Raw genomic sequence first — 23150 nt, 5'->3', positions numbered from 1 at the left:
ATGGCAGCACGGTTTTTAAGGGCTGTTGTGGTGATATCAGGGTATTCTGCCACGACTTTCATCCAGAACAAAAGCAGACTTGATGTCTCGAACAAATGTTTATAGATACGCCAAATGTGCTACTTAGGTCCAGCCTGTTCCATATTCTGGTTTTGGTGCCGTCACTGAAGAAAAAACAATTAAGCTCAGATGAAACGTCGAAAATGGCAGCAGGGTTTTCAGGGCTGTTGTAGCGATATCAGGGTATTCCGCCGTGACTTTTATCCAGAACAACAGCAGACTTGATGTCTGAAACAAATATTTAAATCCATCGTGATTTACGATCTCGAGCAGAAGATGTTTTTCACACATTGACATTCTGGATTCTCCCGGTTAGTTGACACATAGGTTTGCGATTCCAGGCAGCTTTCCCTTTTTTAATGGCCACGGAATTCTTTTGTGTCCCTTCATTGGACCATTTCTCCTTCGCAAGTGTCACAGACCAGAAACAGACACAGGACCCAATAGCGCTCGTTTACTCAGCTTTATTAATAAAGAGGGAGAGTAGGGCTTGCTTCCACGATCCGATGGTTGACGGACAAGGGTAGCAGGTGGCTGGAGACGCGGAAGTGGCACACAAAGGGGGGAGGGAAAAGGAGAGGGGGTGGGCCAAAGAAAGAAAAAGAGAGAGAGGGAAAGAGCGAGAGAAACAAAAGATAAAAAGTCATGAGAGAGGGGAAAAATAAAGGGAGAGGAAGAAAGAAATCCAAAGAGAAATAGAAAGACAGAAGGAGAGAAAAGAAAGTGCGAAGCGTAGGAAGAGAGAAAGAGAAAAGGAGAGAAGGAAGTTAGAGCAAAAGAGGTTAAAAAGACACAGAGAAAGAAACAAAGAGCAACAAAGGAAGAGAAAAAGAGAGACACAGAGAGTGACAGAGACAGAGACAGAGAGTGGGAGAAAAGGGGGGAAACGAGAAAGAGAGAGAAAAAGAAATACAAGTACAGTGTCTTTGTTCAAGGCATTTGGCTTTGGCAACATCAAGTTGACATAATTCTACCTGCAGTGTTTTTCTCTTGCGCTTATCAGAGCGTTGTTTCACGGGCTAGATTCAATCCCTTATCGGGCCTGATCTGGCCCGCGGGCCAACTGTGGTATAGTCTGAAATGTAAAAAATTAAATTAAATTAAATGAAGAGATCGTAAAAAAACAGGATTGGATAGATATTTTAGGTTGCTGTACACTTAAAAAAAACAACAACAGCAATAAGATGTTGAAGGTGCTGGATCTGAGTCACATTCGGTAACCATGGAAACCATCTTATGTGGGCGAGGAATACCCTAACGCCCCCCCAAAAAACAACCTACAAAGCGATGTGCGCCGCCAGGCTACATTTACCCACAGAAATTGGTGCCCTGGCGTCTAAAGGATCCGCAAGCCGTGATGGACGCCCGTCATGGAGACGGATATAACAGAGAAGTTACGTTGTTTTTTTTTTTTTTTTTTAATACATTTCTGTGCGTCCGGTACAAAATGGCCCACAGCCCGGTTCCGACACACAGCTGCGCCCATGTGACGTGTGTACCTGCACTGAATAGTTGCATTTGCTCTCTTGGTGTTTACTCACCTAATTAGAATGAGCAACTTTAATGTGTTCTTGTGCGACGGCGTACCGAGTGTAATTGGGATATCCACCTAGTGCATCCTTTCTAATTGGGATACTGTGGCCAATGAGAAGCATCTGGCTGGTTGAGAGGTGAAGATGAAGGGAATAAACACATAGACATGGTCCTCTGCCAGGGGGGGATTTAATGAGGAGACTTATGCTCAGGTGGGCGCACATTATGAGCACAGTTCTTATCACATTGTCATCATCGCCTCCCGTTTCCTGCCTGTGCTTGTTACAACGCCAACAATGAATTCGACCGTGTTCGATTACTCATATTTACTGCGGAAATAGACTTTCATTGGGCATGTTGATGTATCAGACGATGAACTCATCACAGCAATTATACTGGGTAGGATTAGAACTTTTTGGAGCTTCTAATGTCACTCTGTTTACCATCAAATTTAAAGGTGTAGTGCATCATTTGAGGTGTCCTTAAATAAGTTGAAAGTGAAATAGTTTCTCTATCAAGCGTAAATTCAGGAAGGAAGGAAGGAACTCAACCAAATTTTAAGATGCAGGCAGGGTATTCCCAAGCAGATATTTTTTTTCAATTAGTCACAAAATGTGTAGCTTTCTTCCCCACAATTATGTAAATGTTCCGTGCGCCATGATTTCAAGGAATATGGTTTCTAAGTTAGTGGCTTTTTTGTTTGTGATTTTCACTGTATGCATCGCCTTTGGTAAAATGTTGTCCTGTTAGCTCCCCTTTAGCATCTGAAATGCTAAGGGCTATCCTGTTTTTTTTGTTGTCCCTTGGCTGCCCACTGTGTGTTGTTTGGCTGGCTATCCTGGCATTAGTGCCATTTATTCTCTATCCCCTAGTTTATTCCAGGGCGGCTTTCTGTTCTTTGTCGTAGAAATTGCCGCTTTCCGTTGTCGAATCCAAGATAGGCTTGCTGCTCACTGCGTGTATTTTCATCTGTTAGCTTGGCGTTTGCTGTGTTTCTTGGTTTGTTTATTCCCAGCCGAGTTCACGTTTATAGCCGTCGCTGCCTTTCTCTCTTGGTTCTTGGATAGGTAGGCTGCTCACTGCCTTTATTTGGTCTGCCAGCATTGCGTTTTTTTGCAGTGGCTGGGGCCGCCTTTTGTTTATCGGGCCCAGTTAGCTCCCCAATGGTGGCTCTACGTGTGTTTTTCTTAGCCCCTTTTTGGCTTCTGGCGCTTTGTTGTACAATTACTGCATCCACCTGTGACACAAAAACCAACAAAACACTTGTAACCTCTTGGACTAATTAGCAACTAAAACAATATGGTGACTGGCTTGCTTGGGTGCCGGTGTGGCTCCGATGAGTCAAAGCTTAGAATGACAAAGACATGATATGCTGTCTTTGAAATGCATTATATCAGAAAACAATTAGAATATACAGCTGAAATATAGAGAGATTTTGCACAAAAATGATGTACTATTTCCTCACATTTTGCACGTTTAACATTTAAACTCCTTTTTTTTTAATCAGTGGGGAAATGTTGAGTACAGAAAAGTAACACATTTTGCTGTGATTAGGTAACTTGTTGGTGTGCTGTGCCCGCAGCGGGTTTTTTTGGAGAAGTTTTTTGTCGCACTCCTGCACATCTGTTAATTCCAATGTATTCAATATTGACTGCTGCGCTACTCCATAAAGATTCAAAGCTGCGAACCTAGTCCGCAAACAGATGTCTTAATTTCAGCTATATGTGTGACTTTTCTGTACCAGACATGTCCCTGCTGATTCTTCCAAGATTATGACTTTACACCATAGGGACAGTGGGAGTAACATTCCCCTTTTCATGCGCATCACTAATTAGATTTAGCTACTGAAGTGAATCATCGTTACTCCCGCCATTTACTTGATTTTCATTGAATTTCTTCACTTTGACATTCAGCGTGTATGTGTAAACAATGCTCAACTGAGTTCAAAGAGCCATTACGCTGTATTTACCACCACGCCTGTCTGCTTGTATCTGACTTAAGCAAAGCTGTTCAGTACAAACAAGAATAAGGGGTTGGGATGTTGGGGTGGTGGAGAGTGACTTCATGCCTGTCTCCATGTTTGTTTTTTGTTAGTGTCGCAGTAAAATGTCAAAGAGTAAGAAGAGGCCTGCTTTAGGTTAAGTCCAAAATCCCCAAAAAGATGAAAGCAAAAGAATCGAGCAGATAGAAGAAATGCACATACTTGCACGCATATCATTAGGAAGATTGACAGAGGCTGCAATGATGACACAAACCAGAGGTGGCGCGAGTAAAAATGCCCAAATTCTGTACAGCTCCTTTAAAACTCAAGTGTCTTATTTGTTTTAACCTTGGTCTTCCTTTACATTTCTCATGCTAACATTCTGTGGGTAATGCCATAGATGCTAAAAGAAAGTAAGCAATTATGACCGTCTCCATTGCAACAATATTAGTCTGCATCTGTAACGTACTGCTGATTCACATACAGAAAAACCAAGCTGCAGCAAAATCAATCTTTCTGAGTGTTTAAAATTTTCTCCCTGAATTGCTCCTGTAGTTGTATTTGCTTTACATATTTTTTGCGGTAGAGAAATCATCAATATTTTCGGCGCATGGATTTGGTGCACGGAGGCTGACTGGTGATTAATGACTCGGTCATTTGCATGTTATTTATCCAACTGAGAGAAGAAATGTCTGAAAATGAGGAAGGCAACGAAAGCGTGATGAGGAATACAAAGAGTTCAAAAATCATGAAAAGTTTAGAAACGCCGAAGCGTTTGGCTTTGACCCAGTTCCCAACAATACCACCACGTGCTGTGATGGGTGATGACACATTTTCCTCTTGCGCTCCTACTCTTTTCCAATCCCTCACACTCCTCTTGTACCTAGTTGTGACTCAGGGCTATGGCAAGCAATCTGAGTGGGTCTGGACAAACGCGGCAGGGAGGGACCTGAGAGCACTGAGAAAGGCTGTCGTAATAACAAGATGAGAAGATTGAGAACAGAGGAGCTGAGGGCGCTTAAAGAGACTCGATAAATTGCTTATGAGACAAGAGGACGACTTATACATCCGTGTATTAGGAGGCGATTGTTTTGCTTTTGTTGTTGTTTTTTGATATGTTAAAACGGTCGCGGCACAGATCTGGGATCCTGGGTTCAAATCCAGCAACCAGCCTTCCTGTCCGGAGTTTGCATGTTCTCCCTGGGCTCTCAGTTTCCTCCCAAAATGCATGTCAGGTTAATTGTCAGTTTTAAACTGTCCTATGGTGTGAATGAGTGAGTGACTTGTCCGTCTCTGTGTGCCCTGCAACTGGCTGGCAACCAGTTCAGGGTGTCCCCCGTCTGCTCCCTGAAGATAGCTGGGATGGGCTTCAGTACCCCCTCGACTCTATTGAGGATAACCGGTGCAGATAATGGATGGGTTTATCTAGGAATGATACATTAAAGAGAGAAATAGAACATAGCGAATATGTGCTGGATTCTGGATCCTGCCATTTCGTTTGTCAATGCCCAAACTTCAGATCCAATATCACTGCTCTCTTTTGTCAACACTAGTGGTGGGCAGATGGGTATTAATATCACTATTATCGGTACTGAGCGAGTACTTTGATCAGATCAATACTATTGTCCTGGGATTGATACCTCGATCCTCCACCAATTTCCGTCCTGCTTTTCACTTCAGAACTGTATTGTTAACACTATTTGCACTTTCAAAATATTGTCATCTTGGCATTGTTAAATTTGTATTTTTCTTACAATGCTATTTTGGGGGGATTTGGCAATCTAATTTAGTTTTGCATTGGATATGTTGCAATGATATAAAACATTTGTATACTGTTAAAGGGACAGTATGTATTGTTATGTGCCTCTAATGATAGAAAACAAGAATGCTGAAAGATCAATGAATCTTTTTCATGTATGGCCAAATGAGAAATGTATATAAAAAAATGTCTCATCCAGTTAAAATGTCAACGATTTTCTTTTTTCATTAAATTTTTGAATTTGACAAACAATCTCAATGTGCAAATGATGTATAATTCACTTGAAGGGAGAATGTGTATTTAGCTAAATTTTTGTGGTAAAAAAAACAAATTCAAAAAACAACATTGATTTGAGTAATAAGCAAAAACGCATGAACTATATTAAAACAAGCATTTCTCAAAATACTCATACACTGAGAAATTAGCATTTATTTCACACAATATTAGACTAACCTAAAATGGAGAAGGCAGGAATCAAAACAGGAGAGTAGTTTTTGGTACTTGCTAATCTGGCGAAACACACAGGAACACAGGAGTACGATCGGACGGCCTTATCTGGACGCTGACCACTTAAGAAGTGAACGTCAGCAAATCAGAGAGCGCGCTCCGGCGCGCCAGACGATTGCCACAGGTGTCTTCACTTCGGCAATCATGACACTTCTTGCTGCTACAGGTACCCAAAATGGCTGGGCAAAAAAATTAATGTACAATGGTGTCAAGAACCGGAACAGGAGGAGGACCCAGATGCGTGACGTTTCTCACACAAGCTTTATTTTATGGGGAATTGGGCAGTCATGCACGTTAACCCAAACGCCAGTGATTCGGCAATCATTGGGCTGAAGACGTAAGGCAACAGTCTGGCATGGAACGACAGGAATCCAGAGGCCGACGAGATCGATACCAATTGCACGAGCAGATATTGGACAAATGGGGTCGATACCGGACAGGACGGGACAGACAGGATTGATATCAGGCACTGGAGAGTGGAGTCCGATAACAAGCAGGACGAGATAGACGGAAACGATACCAGACCCTGGAGATCGAAATGAAATGGGACAAACAAGACGGGAACGCTAACAGACACTGGAGATTGATACCAAACAGAACAAAATAGCCGGGAACGATACTGGAGATCGATATTAAACAGGACAAAATAGACGAGAACGATACCGGACAGGAAACACAAGCAAGAAACCGGACAGAGTCAAAACACACGTCTTGCGGGTGCAGAGGTTCGTTGACGCACTGACAAAGGGTCAGTGAGAGCACCGAGCTTAAATAGGAGGGCAGCCAATCAGTCAACGAGCCGCAGCTGGCGCCAAATGGGCGGGGCCAAATGGGCGCCGTGGGCAACCGTGACAAATGGTGTGTTTCTGAATATGAATCACTGTTCTTTGCATTCTTCCCTGTGCTTTTTAGCACTTATTTTTGGCTGCACTAGATAAAACACATGACATCTAGTGGTCAAAAAATACACAGGATCCCTTTAAAGTTTTCATTATAGTTATTAAATAAAAAATAATATTTGTGTTGTGTTTATCATAATAAACTAGCACAAGAGTTTTCAAAAAGTATCAGTATTGCATCAGTATTGTTCGATTCTACGTTGTATTTACTTGGATCAGATTGAAACAGAAATTTAAAGTATTGTATCATCGTGAATGATAAAAGATTGGCGGATTTTACTTTCTTAGAAACTACCTCCACAGTGTTCATTTTACCTCTGAAAAGTGATGGGTCCCAGGGACTCACATGCTCAAAAATCTATGGGTCCCAACAGAAATCTATGGGTCCCCAAAATTTAGTCTTTTCGCGGTTGAAATTGTAAATAGGCGAGAAATATATAATATAAGTCTATATATTCATTCAGTTTTAATCATCACAGTTAATTGGTAATACAAAGCAGTTATCACTTCAAAATGTTCAGTTCATATATTCTTTGTGGTTTGCTGTCCCGCCATAGTTGTAATGCCTTCTCAAGGTCCAATCCATTATCATCCTCTTCATAGCGTTACCAGGAATATAATTAAGTCCATTTTGGCAGAAAAGTCCTTTTCTTGCTCGGAGTATTCTTTTGTTTATTTTCTTTCCTCGAATCGTTCGCTTCAAAACACATGTTTTCCTTGCCTTCGCGGTCTTCTGAAGAATTTCTCCGCAGTTTTTTCGTGCCGGAATTTTGCCGTTGTTACCACTTTCTGTGTTATGTTTTGACTTATTACCGACACTGAAGAAATTACCAATTTTTGGTTGATTTGCACCTAATACCAACTGTTTTTTCGGAGGCATACTTCTCTTTCACTCGACAACCGCCACAACAACGACGTCATCTCGAAGCAACGAGATCTCGTTTGCCGAGATCGGTGCGAGACCAAAACAACAATGGCAAATGGCGGATCTGCCTGACGAAAAGTTTGGAGTGTGGTAAATCTTTGTTAAAAAAAAAAAGTAATCGGGTAATAATGACAATTTGGTGTCAAAAACTTTGCGTCCCGAGGACGCACGTTGATTTGACTCTATGCGTCCCCAGCAAAAATGATGCGTCTAGGACGCAGGGACGCAGGCAAACGAGAACACTGCCTCCAACTCTCATGCTACTAATCCCTTCATTTTTTACCCCTTTTCTCGAGTTGAATTTCGCAAAAAGAGAGGTATCACTGCCAACCAGTCAGTAAAGTTACAGATCAGCTTGATTTTCACAGCAAAGATGGCCAAGAATTCGCTCCGACTATTCCAATCATTAAAGGTGTTTGATGTGACATAACTGCCAATTACACACAATGATTCGGCTTACCCCCTGTTGCCTATGTGGCGTCACTGGCAACGTAGTCGAGGATCGCTAAAGCCCGGTTGTCTTTAATGAATGTGTTCCTTTGTATTGCTGCTAGCCACGCTGTTGTCAAAGCATGTTGTGAGCAGTGTTGGGCGCATTACTGACAAACAGTAATTAGTTACAGTTACTTCATTTAAAAAAGCAGTTACCCCCTAGATTGACACCAGAGAGTAGAGTCTTACTCTCAAAGGAACATAAAAGCCAACCACTAAAACTGCTTTAAAACAGCCACGTAATAAAATGAATAGAAGAAAGAGAGTACACCAACCTGAGGTCGTAGGGAACAGTTTATATGTTTTGGCTTGTGCAATGGAACACTTAGCCGATACGATCCATTTCCATTTTGTCCCTGGGCTTCAAACCACTTATTTGTTTAGCCGCCTTTATCAATTTTAGTCAGAATTATTTGACGTTTTTTCTTTTCTTTAGGCATGGTCTATTACAAACATAATTTTAACTAGACAATTCCCGCGGCAATTGTAAGAATTGTGATTGATCTGGAAGATTATCCCGGCATGTATAAATTACCCCGGTTGTTAACATTTTGAGTTAGCATAAAGTTTTTAACTCTGGGAGATGTTTCTGTCATTTTTTACTTGGTTCTGTGGGGGGAAATAAAAATATGTGTGGTCCATATTGAGTTGGAACAGAACTTATTTTGTCCTGTAATTAAGTGAGAGTTAAATTGTTTACAAAATGACAATGGAATTGATAAACATTTGTAAGTTTTACGTGGAAATTTCTAACTATAAATCTCCAGGAGCGGCCTACTCTGATTAATCAGCAGTTCACGGTTCACGGATCCCTTAATTGCCAAGGTCGTCGGGGCACCAAAAAGGATGCGACTCTGGAACTTTCTCTGCTTCTGTCGGTTCTTGGAATGTTTTTGGATCGTGGAAAGGTTTGCACCAGTCCATTCCTTGATGTTGTCGGCCAATTTATTTTCGGTTTTTCTTTCATCCTGCCCGCTTGGACAGTTCCCAGGAGAACTATCTTGGCCAGTCCTGAAGATCTAGTGATGTGACCATGCCACTGCAGTTTTCATCTGCTCACAGTGGTACATCAGTGGTACAACAGTTCTTCGCAGGGTCCAATGTGCCCTCTTATGGTGTTGCGTACCATTTCATTTGCTATCTGATGCCTTAGAAGTTTCCTGTTGCATTGCATTACCTTGGTCTGGATTTTTTTCCAGCGTTGTCCCTCAAGATTGTTTTAAGTTCTGCAAGTGTTGCTGTGATTTGAGCTGTCCTGTCCATAATTTCTGGTTCTGACTCCTGCTTTGATATGGTGACAGGTTCAAACTCTTGGTGGTTTATTGTAATGCTTGAGGTTATTCATTGTTGGTCATTACTTTTGTTTTTTTCTTTTTTTGTTGTTGTTTTCCCATTTTTTTTCTATCAGCTGACATTTTTTATTTATCAGAGTGTACGGGGATATGGAATCCACTTGTTTCAGTGAAGTACTGTTACTTAGCAGAAGTAGATCAGGAATTTAACAGACCAGCTTAGATGAATCATGCTGGTTTTCTAAAGGTCCATTGGGTTTTCTCATCGCGGCTGAATAATAGAAAAGACTTGTGGAGTAATGTTTGCAGAGGCTGTTCTATGCAATAAATTGCCAAACACACAATTGCCTTTCGGGCCATTATTATTGACACACATCTATTTATTGGAAGAGCCAACAATAACTGGATGAAAACAAAAATCTAATCTGAGGTTTATGTTTCTGCTCGCAGTCTCGAAGGGGGGCGTGTTACTAATCAGGTCCTCCTAAAAAATCAATACAAAAGTGGTGTGAAGGGCTAAGAAGAGACAAGGTCGGAAGTTAGAAACATACTTGAGGAAATGAAATCAGTGAACAAGAGGCATCTAATGGTTTATGACATCATTCAGTCGGCATTGAATTATTTACTGCAGCAATAAATCAAAGTAAGTTTGAGCAAAAAATATGATTTTAGGGAGAGCCTATTTAGTCACTTGCTCTCGACAGAAAACGAGATCACAGCAGTTCAGGGTTCAATCGTAAATTGTCATTTCCCGGGCTGCTGTCTCATTTTTAATTGTCTGCCTGTTTGATTGGAATCTGTCTTAGCGGGACATTTTGAAAGTCTCCGTATGAATTAGACTAGGTTCAGTAAGAGCACATATGTGAATTTCCCTGCGGGGATGAATAAAGTATCTATCTATCTATCTATCTATGGCTCTTCTTTTTTTACATAAAGTAATGGCCTTTGTTACTTTGTTACACTGCTATGTGTCATGCTCACATCAAGCAGTCGGGATTGAAATGAAGTCTCTTATGCGAGGTTCCCACTGTATCCGATCTCTTAAGACTTAAGCCCTAACATCCCTGTACAATTCGCCTAAAATCCCAATCCAAGACATACCCAAAGTAATATTTAATACTGTTCTCAAACCATTTAGAGAATATGGACGTGTTCTGTCTCCTTTAAAAGGTAAGACTGACGTTTTGTACCAAACCAAACTGAAATAATCACTGCAGGTGCCACTAGCATGTAGTAATCTGAGTTGGAACACACAGAAATGTAATGATTTTATGTTTGTCTAAATTATTTTAGTTTAACTGAATACATGCAGATGAGTGTAGCATGAGTGTCTTAGCTGGGAAACAGGTGGGACAATAGCTTGAAGCCTTACAAAGTTCCAATTCCTCCAAGCAGAAGTTAGCTGGATGCAATCACTGTTCACCACAATCGCTGAGTTTCAGTGCTGCCTCATATGTTGTGTTAACTGGATTCACCATGTTATAAGTGAGGTCTTCCTTCAATGACATCACTGCTCTAGAGAAGAAGAGTGAGACGGGTAAACTTTAGGACAAGCTGTTTCGAGCCCGCGGCACATGGAATATTTTGCAACTTAGTGTAGAGAATATGGGTAGTAAATAAATTATTCTAACATTTTATTGACCAATTGAATTTAAGAGAGTTTATTTTTTTTAAAACTTGTCTCGACTTTTGAAGCACCGCATACGTTTTAAGATCATTATGTCAGGAAAAGGGATGAAAAACCTTGTTTAGTTAGTCTGAAGGGTGAATTATTTTTACTGTTTTGATAGTTCAATATGCTTCAATCAAGACACACACACACACACTTGCATTTATGGACTTTTCTTTTACTAAACATCTACCGAAGAAGCTTAAATAGAACACAAAACAATAATAATAAAATGAAATAAAATAAAGACAACTAGAAGTTGATAACTCAAACTGGCACCGTTTGGATAGACAACAATGTTGGCTTGATTACCTTATTGTGTTTTGATAGAATTCTCCTTTTTACATCATACCAATACCTAGCAACAATGAGATGTTCTGCGAAGTTCTGCTTTGATGAAGATGACGGCCCAGTCTTTATGTTCCCGGCTGAAAAGCGATTACAAATCCTGGTAGGCTTGAGACCCAGGGGGGACGAGGATGCAGGGTGCTGAAGCAAAGGTTGACTTGGTGGCTTAAGGCTTCTCTGAAGTCGCTGGCTTTGTCCCACCAGTTTGGCCGCTAGCTTGATTAAGCTTGGCTGCTTACTTGGCAAGTTTCTCCCTATGTTTGTTGAGCTTGGACTTGGTCCAGACCAGCCAGGGTTTTGGTCCAGTTCTTCTTTTTGGGATTTGCCTTCTTGCTGGCCATATTCAGACTGCGACGTGTACCAGCTCTGGGTTCCAGTCTCCTGGGAGGGGCGTACACCCTGTGCTGGAGTTGTCGCGGCAACCTTTGATGCGCAATGCAAGCTAACGCCCCCCCTCCCCAACCTCACCGTCCACCAGTATCAGTCAGATAACATATCGATGTGATTGACCTAAAACACAGAATTCACTTAATGTTTCGACATTGTTTGATCATTTTCTGACTTTGCAAAACAGAGCTCGGAACGAGCACAATAGTTTCATTATTTTGTGGAGGAACCCTGCATGTTCTGTGCCTTATTGGAAAAAAATGTAGTCTTTGTGAATGCCAATAAGTCCCCGTGTTAGTCGTAGGCTTCTTGAAATGTCGCTGATGTGGGGGATGGGCCTCTGCGAAAGACACCTGAATGGATTAGCGCCTTGCTAAGTGATGCAAACATTGAAAAGTAGATGACGCAATAGATCGGCGAGAGTTTTTTCAAGTTAATTCCCATGTTTCCAACCCGTCTCGGTGTAGTTTGGCTCAGGTGAAGACTGCTGTTGCATCAGCGCTTTGTCTTTCCCTCCTGGAATTTACTCAGCCAGTGAGTTTTAGCAGCCTTTGACAGAAGTAATTCACGAGAGGGGAGCGTGATGTCAGCTTTAATAGGATCTCGCATATTCAAGGTGCCTGGCATGTGTTTGATAGCTCTGCCTCGCATCCACGTGTCTTAGTCTGGAAAACCCTTTTCGACTGCTGGAATGTTTGTATGTACTGGGGTAGGTATTATTTTAGGTGTGTTTTCTACCCAAAAATCCATTAGTCCGAAGGACACCTCAAGTAGGGCTAGCGATACTTGGAATTTAATTTTTATCCAATTCAAGTAAATACAGGGTAATATCGATCCATACGAACATTTTTGCGCGGAAATGTGTTGCTTGTTTAATATTTTACAACCAAACCTCCCCTACCCCACCGAGTTAGTAGTGAGGAAACCACTAATTGTGCAAGTTCTGTCACTTGGAAATATTAGAGAGCCCTGTAATTGTCAACATGGGTAAACCTCGACCACAAGAGACAGAATGTGAAGAAAAAAACTGAAATATCACGTTGTTTGACTTTTAAATAATGTATTTGAAAATCACGGAGGAAAATAAGTATTTGGTCTTTACCAAAATTCCATCACAATACTTTGTTATGTACCCTTTGTTGGCAATAATGGAGGCCAAACGTTTTCTGGGACTCTTCACAAGCTTTTCACTCTCTGTTTCTGGTATTTTGGCCCTTTTCCCCACGCAGATCTCCTCTAGAGCTGTGATAGTATGGAGATTTCATTGGGTGACACAGACTTTTGAATAACTCCACATATGTTTAAGGGGTTGATATCTGGAGACTGGCTAAGCCACTCCAGGATCTTGAAATGCTTCTTGAGAAACCACTCCTTTGTTGCCCTGCCTGTCTCTTTGCAGAAAACAGTCCCAAAGCATGATGTTTTACAGATGGTATGGTGTTCTTCATTCTGGAAGGTTTTATATAGCGTGAGTTAATACGTTAGTTAGACTTAGATCTATTCTACTAAATTATAACCACATTTATGTTTTTCACGCATCAGTGAACTTTTACCTCATTTTAACTTGAAATGTTTTTATACTAAACAACTTCAATGTCAAGCAACTGAGAATCTCTGAAAGAAACTCAGCAAAATCTTAACGAAAAATATTTCAGTGCAACAAATAAATTATGAAATAAAAAACACACTTTACATTTACTGTGTATAAAAAAATACCCGGGAAAAATATAGGGTACGTAATTCAAAATATTTATAGATGTACAAAAAGATAAAATACAGGACAACAACACAGAATCCCTAAAAATAAAAATAAGGTACATTGACCAATCACAAGAGAAAAAAAAAGCATCTAGATGAGAACCGACTCTTGATTGGTGGCGAGTCGGCTCGTCTTGTTCACCTCCGAGAGCTATCTCCGAGAGCTTTTTAACACATCACTTAAGGCCATCACTGAAGGCCTAGGTGTGAAATTCACGACCCAACACTGCCTTAAAGACCCAAGCTCCGTGAGCCCCCAAGAAATCAAGTTTGAGACCCCTGCTTTAAGAAATGCATGTGTACTTGTCATGAGTTCATGATTAGTGTAAGGTTAAATTGTCTCTAAATGTGTCAAAAGAATCTTCAGACCACATTCGGAAGCATCATTCTCCATCTGCCGGAGTAAAGTCGGCAACGGTCGGCAGCTCTCATCTCAAGGCACCATTTTTGTGCTGCCTGTCTGCCAACTTTGCCACAATTTTCTCCGGATTTAGATTTGATCCAAATAGTCGCCGCGTTTGAATCTAATATGTGTCGGAAGGTAGCGCAGATATGTTGCCATGGGAACTTAATTGCCGTAATGCGCATAAGGATCAAGTAAGACGGCAGTTTTTCAACCCCTTTTATAACGGGTTTATCCCGAACAGGTTGGCAGCCACTCACAGTTGTAAGAAAAGGACGGTGATACAAAGGCAATTACAAAGAAAACTTTTCGTAAATGTCTTTTTTACAGGCAGTAGTGATGGGAATTCTGGCGCATTTTAGAGAATCGGCTCTTTTGGCCCAGCTCACTGGAAAGAGCCGGCCTTTTGGCTCCGGAACGTCTCTTTAGATCGTTTTGGTTTTGAATGATATTAACAATAATAATGAAATATTATGCACCAAACTGATTAATTTTGAAAAAAATTGTTGTCCTTGAAGAGGGATGTGCGCCACCGGTCTTTATTTGCCTGAGTCACAACACCGGAAATGGTGCCCTTATGACCCTAGTAGTAAAGGGATCCAACTAACCAACCAGAAAGAGAGAGAAAAGAGACAGATAAAGCAGGAAAAACAGAAAGAGAGAGGAAAGAGACTGATAAAGCAGGAAAAACAGAAAGGGAGAGAAGAAAGAGACAGATAAAGCAAGAGAAACAGAAAGGTAGAGAGAAAAAAGGAGCCAGATAATGCAGGTAAAACAGAAAGAGAGAAAGAAAAAAGAAACATATAAAGTAGGAGAAACAGAAAGAAACAAAAAAGAGACATATAAAGTAGGAGAAACAGAAAGAGGGAAAGAAAAAAGAGACAGATAAAGCAGGACAAACAGATAGAGAGAAAGAAAAAAGAAACTGATAAAGCAGGAGAAACAGGAGAAAGAGAGCAAGATAAAGAGAGAGAGAAAGAAAGAAAGTGAGCCAGCTTATGGAGCCGCTTCATTTGCAAATAACCCGTTGACTATTTAAGGGGCCTCTGAATGAGCAGCTATCATGCTCCGTATGATTGTAATGCATTGTAATAAAGTCTGCTCCGAGGCTTCACTTGGAGCGCTAATTAAAAAATAACAAGGGTAAATTATTCCAAGCACTTTTTTTATCATTGACACAAAAGACGACGTCCTCTCGAGATGGCAATTAAAACTCTAGTTCATAATCACGTCAGTGGCGGCAGTTTGATTGCGCTGGGTTTGCTTGGAATGCAAACGTTTGGCTCAGCCCTCGGCTCCTACTTGTCAATGTTTATGTTGGTGTCAGAACAGTGGCCAGTTCCTTGTGCTCGAGGCTGCAGGCAGTGACGTGGGAAATTTTGTACTTCTAGGAGTATTTTTAAATTCCTATACTTTTACTTGAGTAAATTTGTGAAGAAAAAACTAGGCAACTTTGAAGTCGTTACTTCGTTACCTATTAAATCCCCTCCTCGTAAGTACGTGTCCGTCTGTCTCCGCTAAGGGACAATTATTTTGATGCAGAACTCTGCCAGGCTCTACCATTTTTAACCAATCAAACGTAACAGCCTCGTCACATGAACATATTACACTTCAGCAGGGGAAACGTTGTTTACGTAGGAACCAAATCGAAAATGTCGCTTAGCAATCCCCATGAGCTAGCTTGTTGTTCTGCTTGCAGAACCTATTGAAATAATGATTGTGGCTTTATATGTGCTACTTAGTGCTACAGCACATGTGCATGATTTATTTATTTCATTTATACTATTTTTATCTTATTGTTCATTAAAGCAGTTGAATTTATGTTGATTATTTTAATCTACTTTTAAATTAGATATGTTTTTTTTTATCTATTGGACGGACTTTGATAATTTGATGATCTGATTATTATTTTATTTATTTTTTTAAACAAGAAATACAACATTGATTAGTCCTAATTGAAAGCAAAACTTGCCCGATTAATATTAATATTAACACCACAAATTCCGTACTACAAGCCGCTACATTTTTGATATACTATAGACACCGAGGCATTACAGTTTTGCTTATTTCATTTTTTTGTGGTACTGAGGAAAAACAGCAAAATGCTCTTTTCCACGGCGCATGCAAAGCACCGCAGTGACATCTGAAAACATGTACGACGCCCTTCAAGAGAAATCAGTCCATGTTTTTGCCAACATTATATAATACATAACAGAAGCAGAATTGAAACTTTGGCAGTGTTGTATTAAATATTTACAATGTACTCGTGATAATTTTACCTTTTCACCCACAAATCAAGTTCTCAATGTATACATTTATATTGAACAGCAGTGGAAGTTATTCATAAAAATGCTAGATTTCTCTTTACTGCGTCAATATCAAGTCACTGCAGTTTTCTTCATCCTTGAGGAACGATAACAAGCAAATGCAATTAGGTCCAATACCGCAGCAACTGCCTATGACAACAACACACAAATATCTGGCACTTTTCTCCACAGTAGTGAATATGTGCTTGTCTTTGTAATTTCCATCTTGAATGCCCAGATGATCCGAAATCACATGACGTAAACAACTCTGAGCAGAACTAAAAACGATGCAGCTAAAAAGGGATTCAGGTGTGGTGCATTTGGTGTTCTGCAGCCAAAGTCGTCAATGCTAAATTCCTTCACACAGTTAAATGTAAGAAATTGATGCTAATTTGTTCAATTTCATGGGTGTTTAAGCCTGCGGCTTAAAATCCAGTGAGGTTTATCTCATCTCATCTCATTAGCTGCACCGCTTATCCTCAGTAGGGTTGCTGGGGTGCTGGAGCCCATCCCAGCAATCATCGGGCAGTGGGCAAGGGCACCCTTAACTGGTTGCCAGCCAATCGCAGGGCACACAGGGACAGACAACTCGCTCGCTCATTCACACCTAGGGACAATTTGGACCGGCCAATCCACCTGAAATGCATGTCTTTGGAATGTGGGAGGAAACCGGAGTGCCCGGAGGAAACCAACGCAAGCACGGGGAGAACATACAAACTCCGCACAGTATGTCCGGTAGCTGGATTTGAACCCACACAGGAGGTTCCCAAGACCTTAGAACTGTGCCGCACACGCGCTAACCACTGCGCCACCGTGCTGCCCAGTGAGGTATATAAAGACGAAATACTAGCTTCCTTCTTAAATTCTAGCATGAGGCTTTTAATCAGGTGCGCTCTGCAGTCCAGTAAAAGTGAGCAATCTCTCCGTCTTGCACATGCTGGTGGGAATTATTTTTGTTTTGCTTGAATTCACTGAAGAGTTCTTGAGATTGAATAGCTTTTATTAGGGAAACGCCACAGCCAATTCAAATAGATCCCATCTACACTTTTGACTCTGCCACTTCAAATCTTTCATGCTGTCTCCTATCACTTTGGCATAATGACACAAGTGGTGGCCAAACATTCTCTTTGAGATATTTACAATACACAGAAAAATATTTTCAGGCTTCAATCGTAAATAAGGGGCTTCCTACCTTTTTTCCATTGTGAGTAGTAATGTGTAGTTCGCAAATGTAATGGCTCCCTACCAGGGCCGTAGCCCCGCGAATGCACATACCTCACACTGCGTAGGGCGTCAAGTGCCCAGGAGGGCACCAAAAGAAATCAGGGTAGTGAAAAAAAAGTGTAAAGTGTTAAAAGTGTTAATAATATGCGCTAATATAGTTAAACAAGTTCGATTATGCCTTATTTGCAATTTAGTGAACAACTGTGCGAACATGGCCTCGAAACCAATGTTCCCTGTAATTTTCCACGGGTCTGAGTGTTCACACAAAGTCGGTGAGCAACGCTTGAAACAACAGTGAGCAACCATAATCCCAAGTGTGGCAAGATAATTCATTATCAAACATGTCCAAAACTTGACATCAAGTTACATTTTGCTGAGTTTCCGGCAATGCAAAATTAGTTTTCTGTTTTGAATGAATTGACTCATGTACTATTGCAAAGGTTGTATATGGCCTACAAACGTCGTTTGTTCTTACAATTGTTTCACAAGATATCCATTTCTTTTTATTTCCTGATATATTTTGTTGCATAATATTAACATTTTTGGGGGCTTATTTAGTCGGTTGTAAGATACAGAACTGTATTTAATCACATTTTTTTAGTGGAAGTACAATGTTGGCAACACGATTCACTTGATAAAATTGGAAGTTATTTGAATGCAACACAAACTTATTATTATTTTTTCAGTGTTTTTTTTTTCTACTTCTTTTTTTGATTCCTTTAAAAAAATCTCATTGTGTTTATTTTTTCTGAGCTGTTACTTTTTTCTTTTTGTTCTCTATTTACTTTTTTCCTACGTTTCTTTCTTTTCTTTTTTTTCTGGCTTTTTTCTAAATGTTTCCTTCTTTTTTTCTATTCCTTTTGTTTCTTTTTTTTCAGTTTTTGACTAGTTTTTAATTTTGTTATTTTTTTCTTTTTGTTCTATTCCCCCCTTCCTTTAGGTCATTTTGTGCATAATTTTACATAATATTTGGTCATGTTGGGATTAAAGAAGCAAAAACAACCCGAAGAGCCGTTTAGGACCCGAAAGAGCCGGTTCCTTTTAGTGAGCCGAGCCGAAGAAGCCGGTTCCCGACAAACTCTACTAACTTTACTCAACTTCGTTCTACTTCGATTCGACTTCAAAATACCGCATTTAGGACACAACGTCAGGGGACCCATGTATTTTTACCTTCATGCACTGTAACTTTGGCTTAAGTCGCTTCTCAATGAGTAATTTTGAGCCCTCATTTTTGTGCGCTGGCTAGATTTTCTTGTGCGCCGAGATTGTGCGAGTAGTACGCACGCGCGCAGCTTAGAGGGAGCACTCCTCGAAATGCCAACAAGAGCTGAGCGGAGAAAAGAAAAAAACAAGAAGAAACGAGATGAAGCTTAAGCATTGCTTGCCGATAGTCAATGTTAAATTAAAAAGGCTCATTATTGTACCGTATTTCCACACCCATTTAGCGCACTGTTTTAAAGGGCGCACTGGTTTGATTTATTAGATTCGGGTCTCACGCCACCGCCTTCAATAACAAAACAAGTGTTCATATTAAAAAAATTAAAAAAGCACCGGTCCTAGTTTCTGCGGCCTGTAGAAGGTCCTTCGAATGCACAGGGTTTTCTGTCCCAGCGGCGGGGAGAATGTTCCTTGGGTTTTCTGTCCAGGTGACGAAGACACTAGCCCTTGACCCTTTCTGGGCCTGTTCTCGCAGTGAAGTACTGTTTGCCACACCCTGTTCGTATGGCTAGGGGAAGAAGGCATTAACCAACTCTGGCCTTGCTACCTGATTTTTGTTTTTGTTTATGGCATCCAGTCTTTTAGAGGAAGCTAATTTCAGGTTCTAGCACACCACCTATCAATCTATCTTTAAATGAAAATAATGGTCCCTTAAAACAAGGACTAGCAGGACATCACCACCCTAAACAAGCCCCCAACACTGTAAAAAATATATATATCTTGTGACTTTTTGTGTATTTTTTTGTTGCTGTTAAATGTTATTGCACTACTTTTCATTTTACTCTGGTTACGATGCATTACTTTCCGTCGCACTGTTATTAATACTTAGGCCAGTCTTTAAGCACTACGTTGTAAATATTTTAGCATATCCTGACAGTCTTTTATCTCATTTTTTCTCTTTACCAACTGTATTACGATACCAACTGTATGTAACATCCTACATGCCGACATTTCTTGTGTAAATATCATGTAAATTATAACTATAGCCTTATCCTCCTTGTTTTATAACCTTATCTTCTCTGTTCCTTCATCTTCTTGGCTTTTTACCTCACTGTGAATGTGTGAAACTGGAGTGTCATGCCCAATTTCGTTGTCACAATATGTAAACCCATTTTGTAACAATGACAATAAAGGTATATTCTATTCTATTCTATTCTATTCTATTCTATTCTATTCTATTCTATATAGTATTTATTCCTTTATTCTGTGGAATGCCATGTCTAATCTTGTTTTGTTCCATTGTTCAATGACAATAAAGACAATTCAATTCAAGATCAATCTTTTTTGTATCTTCCTGCACATTATAGATGTACATCCAAACCACCACCCTGACCATCTCGCTCAGTCTGTCAGCCTCCGTCTCCCTGGGGATGCTCTACATGCCTAAGGTCTACATCATTCTCTTTCACCCCGAGCAGAACGTGCCCAAACGCAAACGCAGTTTTAAGGTAAAATTTTGCACTCAAGCCTTAGCAAGCGTGGAACAGTCTTAACATGAATGATACCAACTCAGGCCATCGTGACCGCCGCCACCATGTCTGGGAAGCTGTCTCAAAAGGGGGGCGACCGGCCGAACGGGGAAGTGAAGACAGAGTTGTGTGAGAGCATGGAGACCAACAGTGAGTAAGCGAACCTACTTTTTTTCGTGAAAACTTTCTACTAGGGCTGCAAACAACGATTCTATAAAACGATTATTGAAAGCGTTGGCAATTAGTTTAATAGTCGATTAATTGTGTCACTTAGTTTGATTAAATGTAAATGAGGGCTTTTAATTACCTCTTGATTCAGCAATAAGCTTGTAGCAGCACTTTGGTCTGGCAGAGGGTGCTCCGAGATCATATTCCTTGATCCGAATTTATTTACACAACACTTTTCAGACACCGAAATGCCCTTCAAAGTGCTGTAAAAAACATTTAATGTACAATCATCTATATGACACAGAGCTAAACCACCAAAAAATGACAGTGACCACAAGGGACGTGTTACTGAAGCCTTAATTCCCTTCTCTGGATGGTGAAAACTGCAACAGTAGACGACAATGTATTGAGACAATGTACCAATAAGTTCTCAAAAATAAAGTGCGTAAACTTTGCATTCGTCTAAACTATTACAAGATACAGTTGTTTACACATCATATAAACACGTTTAGAAATGTACGACATTGTTAATCCTTCAAGATGGATGGAGATGGATTGGACATGCAACAGTCATGTCAATAATTGTCTGAATCTTTGTTTATGTTGAGCTGGCGGAACCTGAAATGACGCAGGAAACCCGAATGTAGAATTATTTCATTACACTTTTCGACTTTAAGACCAAATCAACCAAAAAAACGTATGTCAAACATTTCCTAATGAACTCAAACCCATTTGTAGCCTTGTACTACATAGTAAATGCAGTCACTGGTTTATTAAAGAACAAAAGGGCAACACAATGACATAAAACTTTGCCTGCAAGGCAAGGAGTTAAGCAAACAGCTTTAAAGAGATACGCCCAAGCAACCTCTAGTTTAGAAGGTTGTTTTTTGTCGCTTTTTATGTAGGCACAGAAAAAGATAAAATAAATAAAACCATTAATCATTAATTAATAAAAGAAAACAAACTATTAGCACACATCAGACAAAGTACTTGCCTTCTCCCCTAATGTATCCTTTCTTTTTCGCATTTATATATTTGCAGGTGTATAGCATACATTTTTATATTTTTTTTGTTTAGTGTTGGATTTTAATTTTTTAATTATTATAGAATATTCTCTTCTCATGTGCTCTGTTTTTCTATCCGTTCCAAACGTCAATATTTGAATAAAGGAGGAAAAATATAAGTGGATGGTTTTAAAAATACAATTCCATTCACCCAAAAAAAACTATCGACGGATTGAATAATTATTAGAATAATTGTTAGTTGCAGCCCTACTTTCTACAGAAGAATGAAAGGGGGCGGGGTGAGTGCCAAGTGCTAAAAGTCTATTTCCTTGCGTTGTGCAGCTTCATCCACTAAGATGACCTACGTCAGCTACAGCAACCACGCCATCTGAACAGGAAATGCATCTCAAAAAAAAAAAAAAAGGCACCGTCAAGCAGAATTCAAGCATGAGACATTTTGTATCATTAAACCTAGGGGGACCAGTTACAGCTCGTTTGCTGCTTGAAACAAAAAAAACAGAGCAAAATCAAAGTCAATGTTGAGTACCCACAAACAAAATGGATGAAAAAAAATATACAGGGAAATTATGTAGAGTTCGTATGCATAAGAGCCGAAAATAGTTATTGGGAGTTTGAAAAAAGAAAGGAAAAAAACTATGAGACTCTAAACATGTTTGTTGTTCTCTAATTGTTAGTACTTTTGTGGTTGTGGCAATTTTTTCATTCTTGTCTCATCGTTGTCGATGATATGTCCTTGCATACTGAGATGAGTGTGTTTCCTCCCACTGTCTTGGCTAACTGGGTTGTGAATCTGTAACACACCGTTGGTTGACGCATGCCGCTTTTTATACCAAAAGGAGATTTATTTATAATAAAAGGAATGTTTTTTTGCAAATCCTCCGACTGCTCTTTTTTGTTATCTATGTTATCAATGACATAACGTATGAATATGTGTGCAAAAGCATTGTCCCTTAGTGCCAAAATGTAAAAATAAGTTTTCATCATTGTATTTTCAAAACATTTTATAAAGGGTTGGGCGCTGCTCTTTGGTAAGTATCCGGCCTCTGGGTATGGTTTCAGGATGGTAAATCACCATTAGAGGGGTAGCTTTGATCAGATCTTTGTCCACACATCGAGGAAGCTCACTTCCTATATCTAGCGAATGAGTGTGTATTGGCGGCTTCATACGGCAAGTAGGCATAGTGAGGTGAGAGTCGAAAGGCATGGACAAATACTGGAAGTCAACTTTTGAATGTCGTTGTTTGGTCGGAGCCGGAAGACGTTACATGATCGCCCGTAGGAATGCGGTCACCTGAGGAAACGTGAACGTCATGGTGACCAAACTCATGTCATCAGTTCATCGGAAACATTGGGCGCTGAAATGTTCTAGCCAAGTCCATGCATCAGTTCAGTGTGCTCGTAATAAACTGTTGTTTTGCAAGCAATGCACTTGTGTTGTTTATGGATAGCAATGGAGGTTTCAGAAATGTCAAAAAAATGAAAATTCCGCTTGAAATGCATCATTTTACAAAAATCTGTATTTCTCGGATGTTTTCTTGGAAACGAGTAGTCAAGAAACATTCCGCTGTTGTTTACTGAACAATGATAAACGATAGAGACATAATTTTTTTCTAACGAAAGACGATGGTAGAAGCTTTCCCCTATATAGTCATTCCATCCATTCTTTGCACCGCTTATACTTACTAAGGCCTTGAGGGTATGGCGCCCGTCCCGAGACTTGGAGGTTG

At 40.2% G+C, this 23150-nt stretch overlaps 1 protein-coding gene across 2 annotated transcripts in view; it reads left to right on the top strand.

Moving 5' to 3' along the window:
* Positions 1-22297, top strand: part of grm8a (glutamate receptor, metabotropic 8a) — a 364026-nt gene extending 341729 nt beyond the window's left edge. The window contains exons 13-15 of one of the 2 annotated variants that reach the window (XM_088348707.1): positions 20069-20209; positions 20275-20380; positions 21745-22297. In XM_088348707.1, the coding sequence (XP_088204833.1) occupies positions 20069-20209; positions 20275-20380; positions 21745-21794 (297 nt within the window). In that variant the 3' untranslated portion in view covers positions 21795-22297. Of the gene's footprint in view, positions 1-20068; positions 20210-20274; positions 20385-21744 lie in introns of both variants that reach the window. The other variant, XM_088348708.1, reaches the window with a different exon arrangement.
* The last annotated feature ends 853 nt before the right edge of the window (positions 22298-23150 follow it).

The sequence above is a fragment of the Urocampus carinirostris genome, chromosome 11, assembly GCF_059441175.1.
Source record: "Urocampus carinirostris isolate Australia breed hairy pipefish chromosome 11, RoL_Ucar_1.0, whole genome shotgun sequence".
Taxonomy (NCBI): Eukaryota; Metazoa; Chordata; class Actinopteri; order Syngnathiformes; family Syngnathidae; genus Urocampus; species Urocampus carinirostris.
This window is presented reverse-complemented; position numbering and strand designations above follow the sequence as displayed.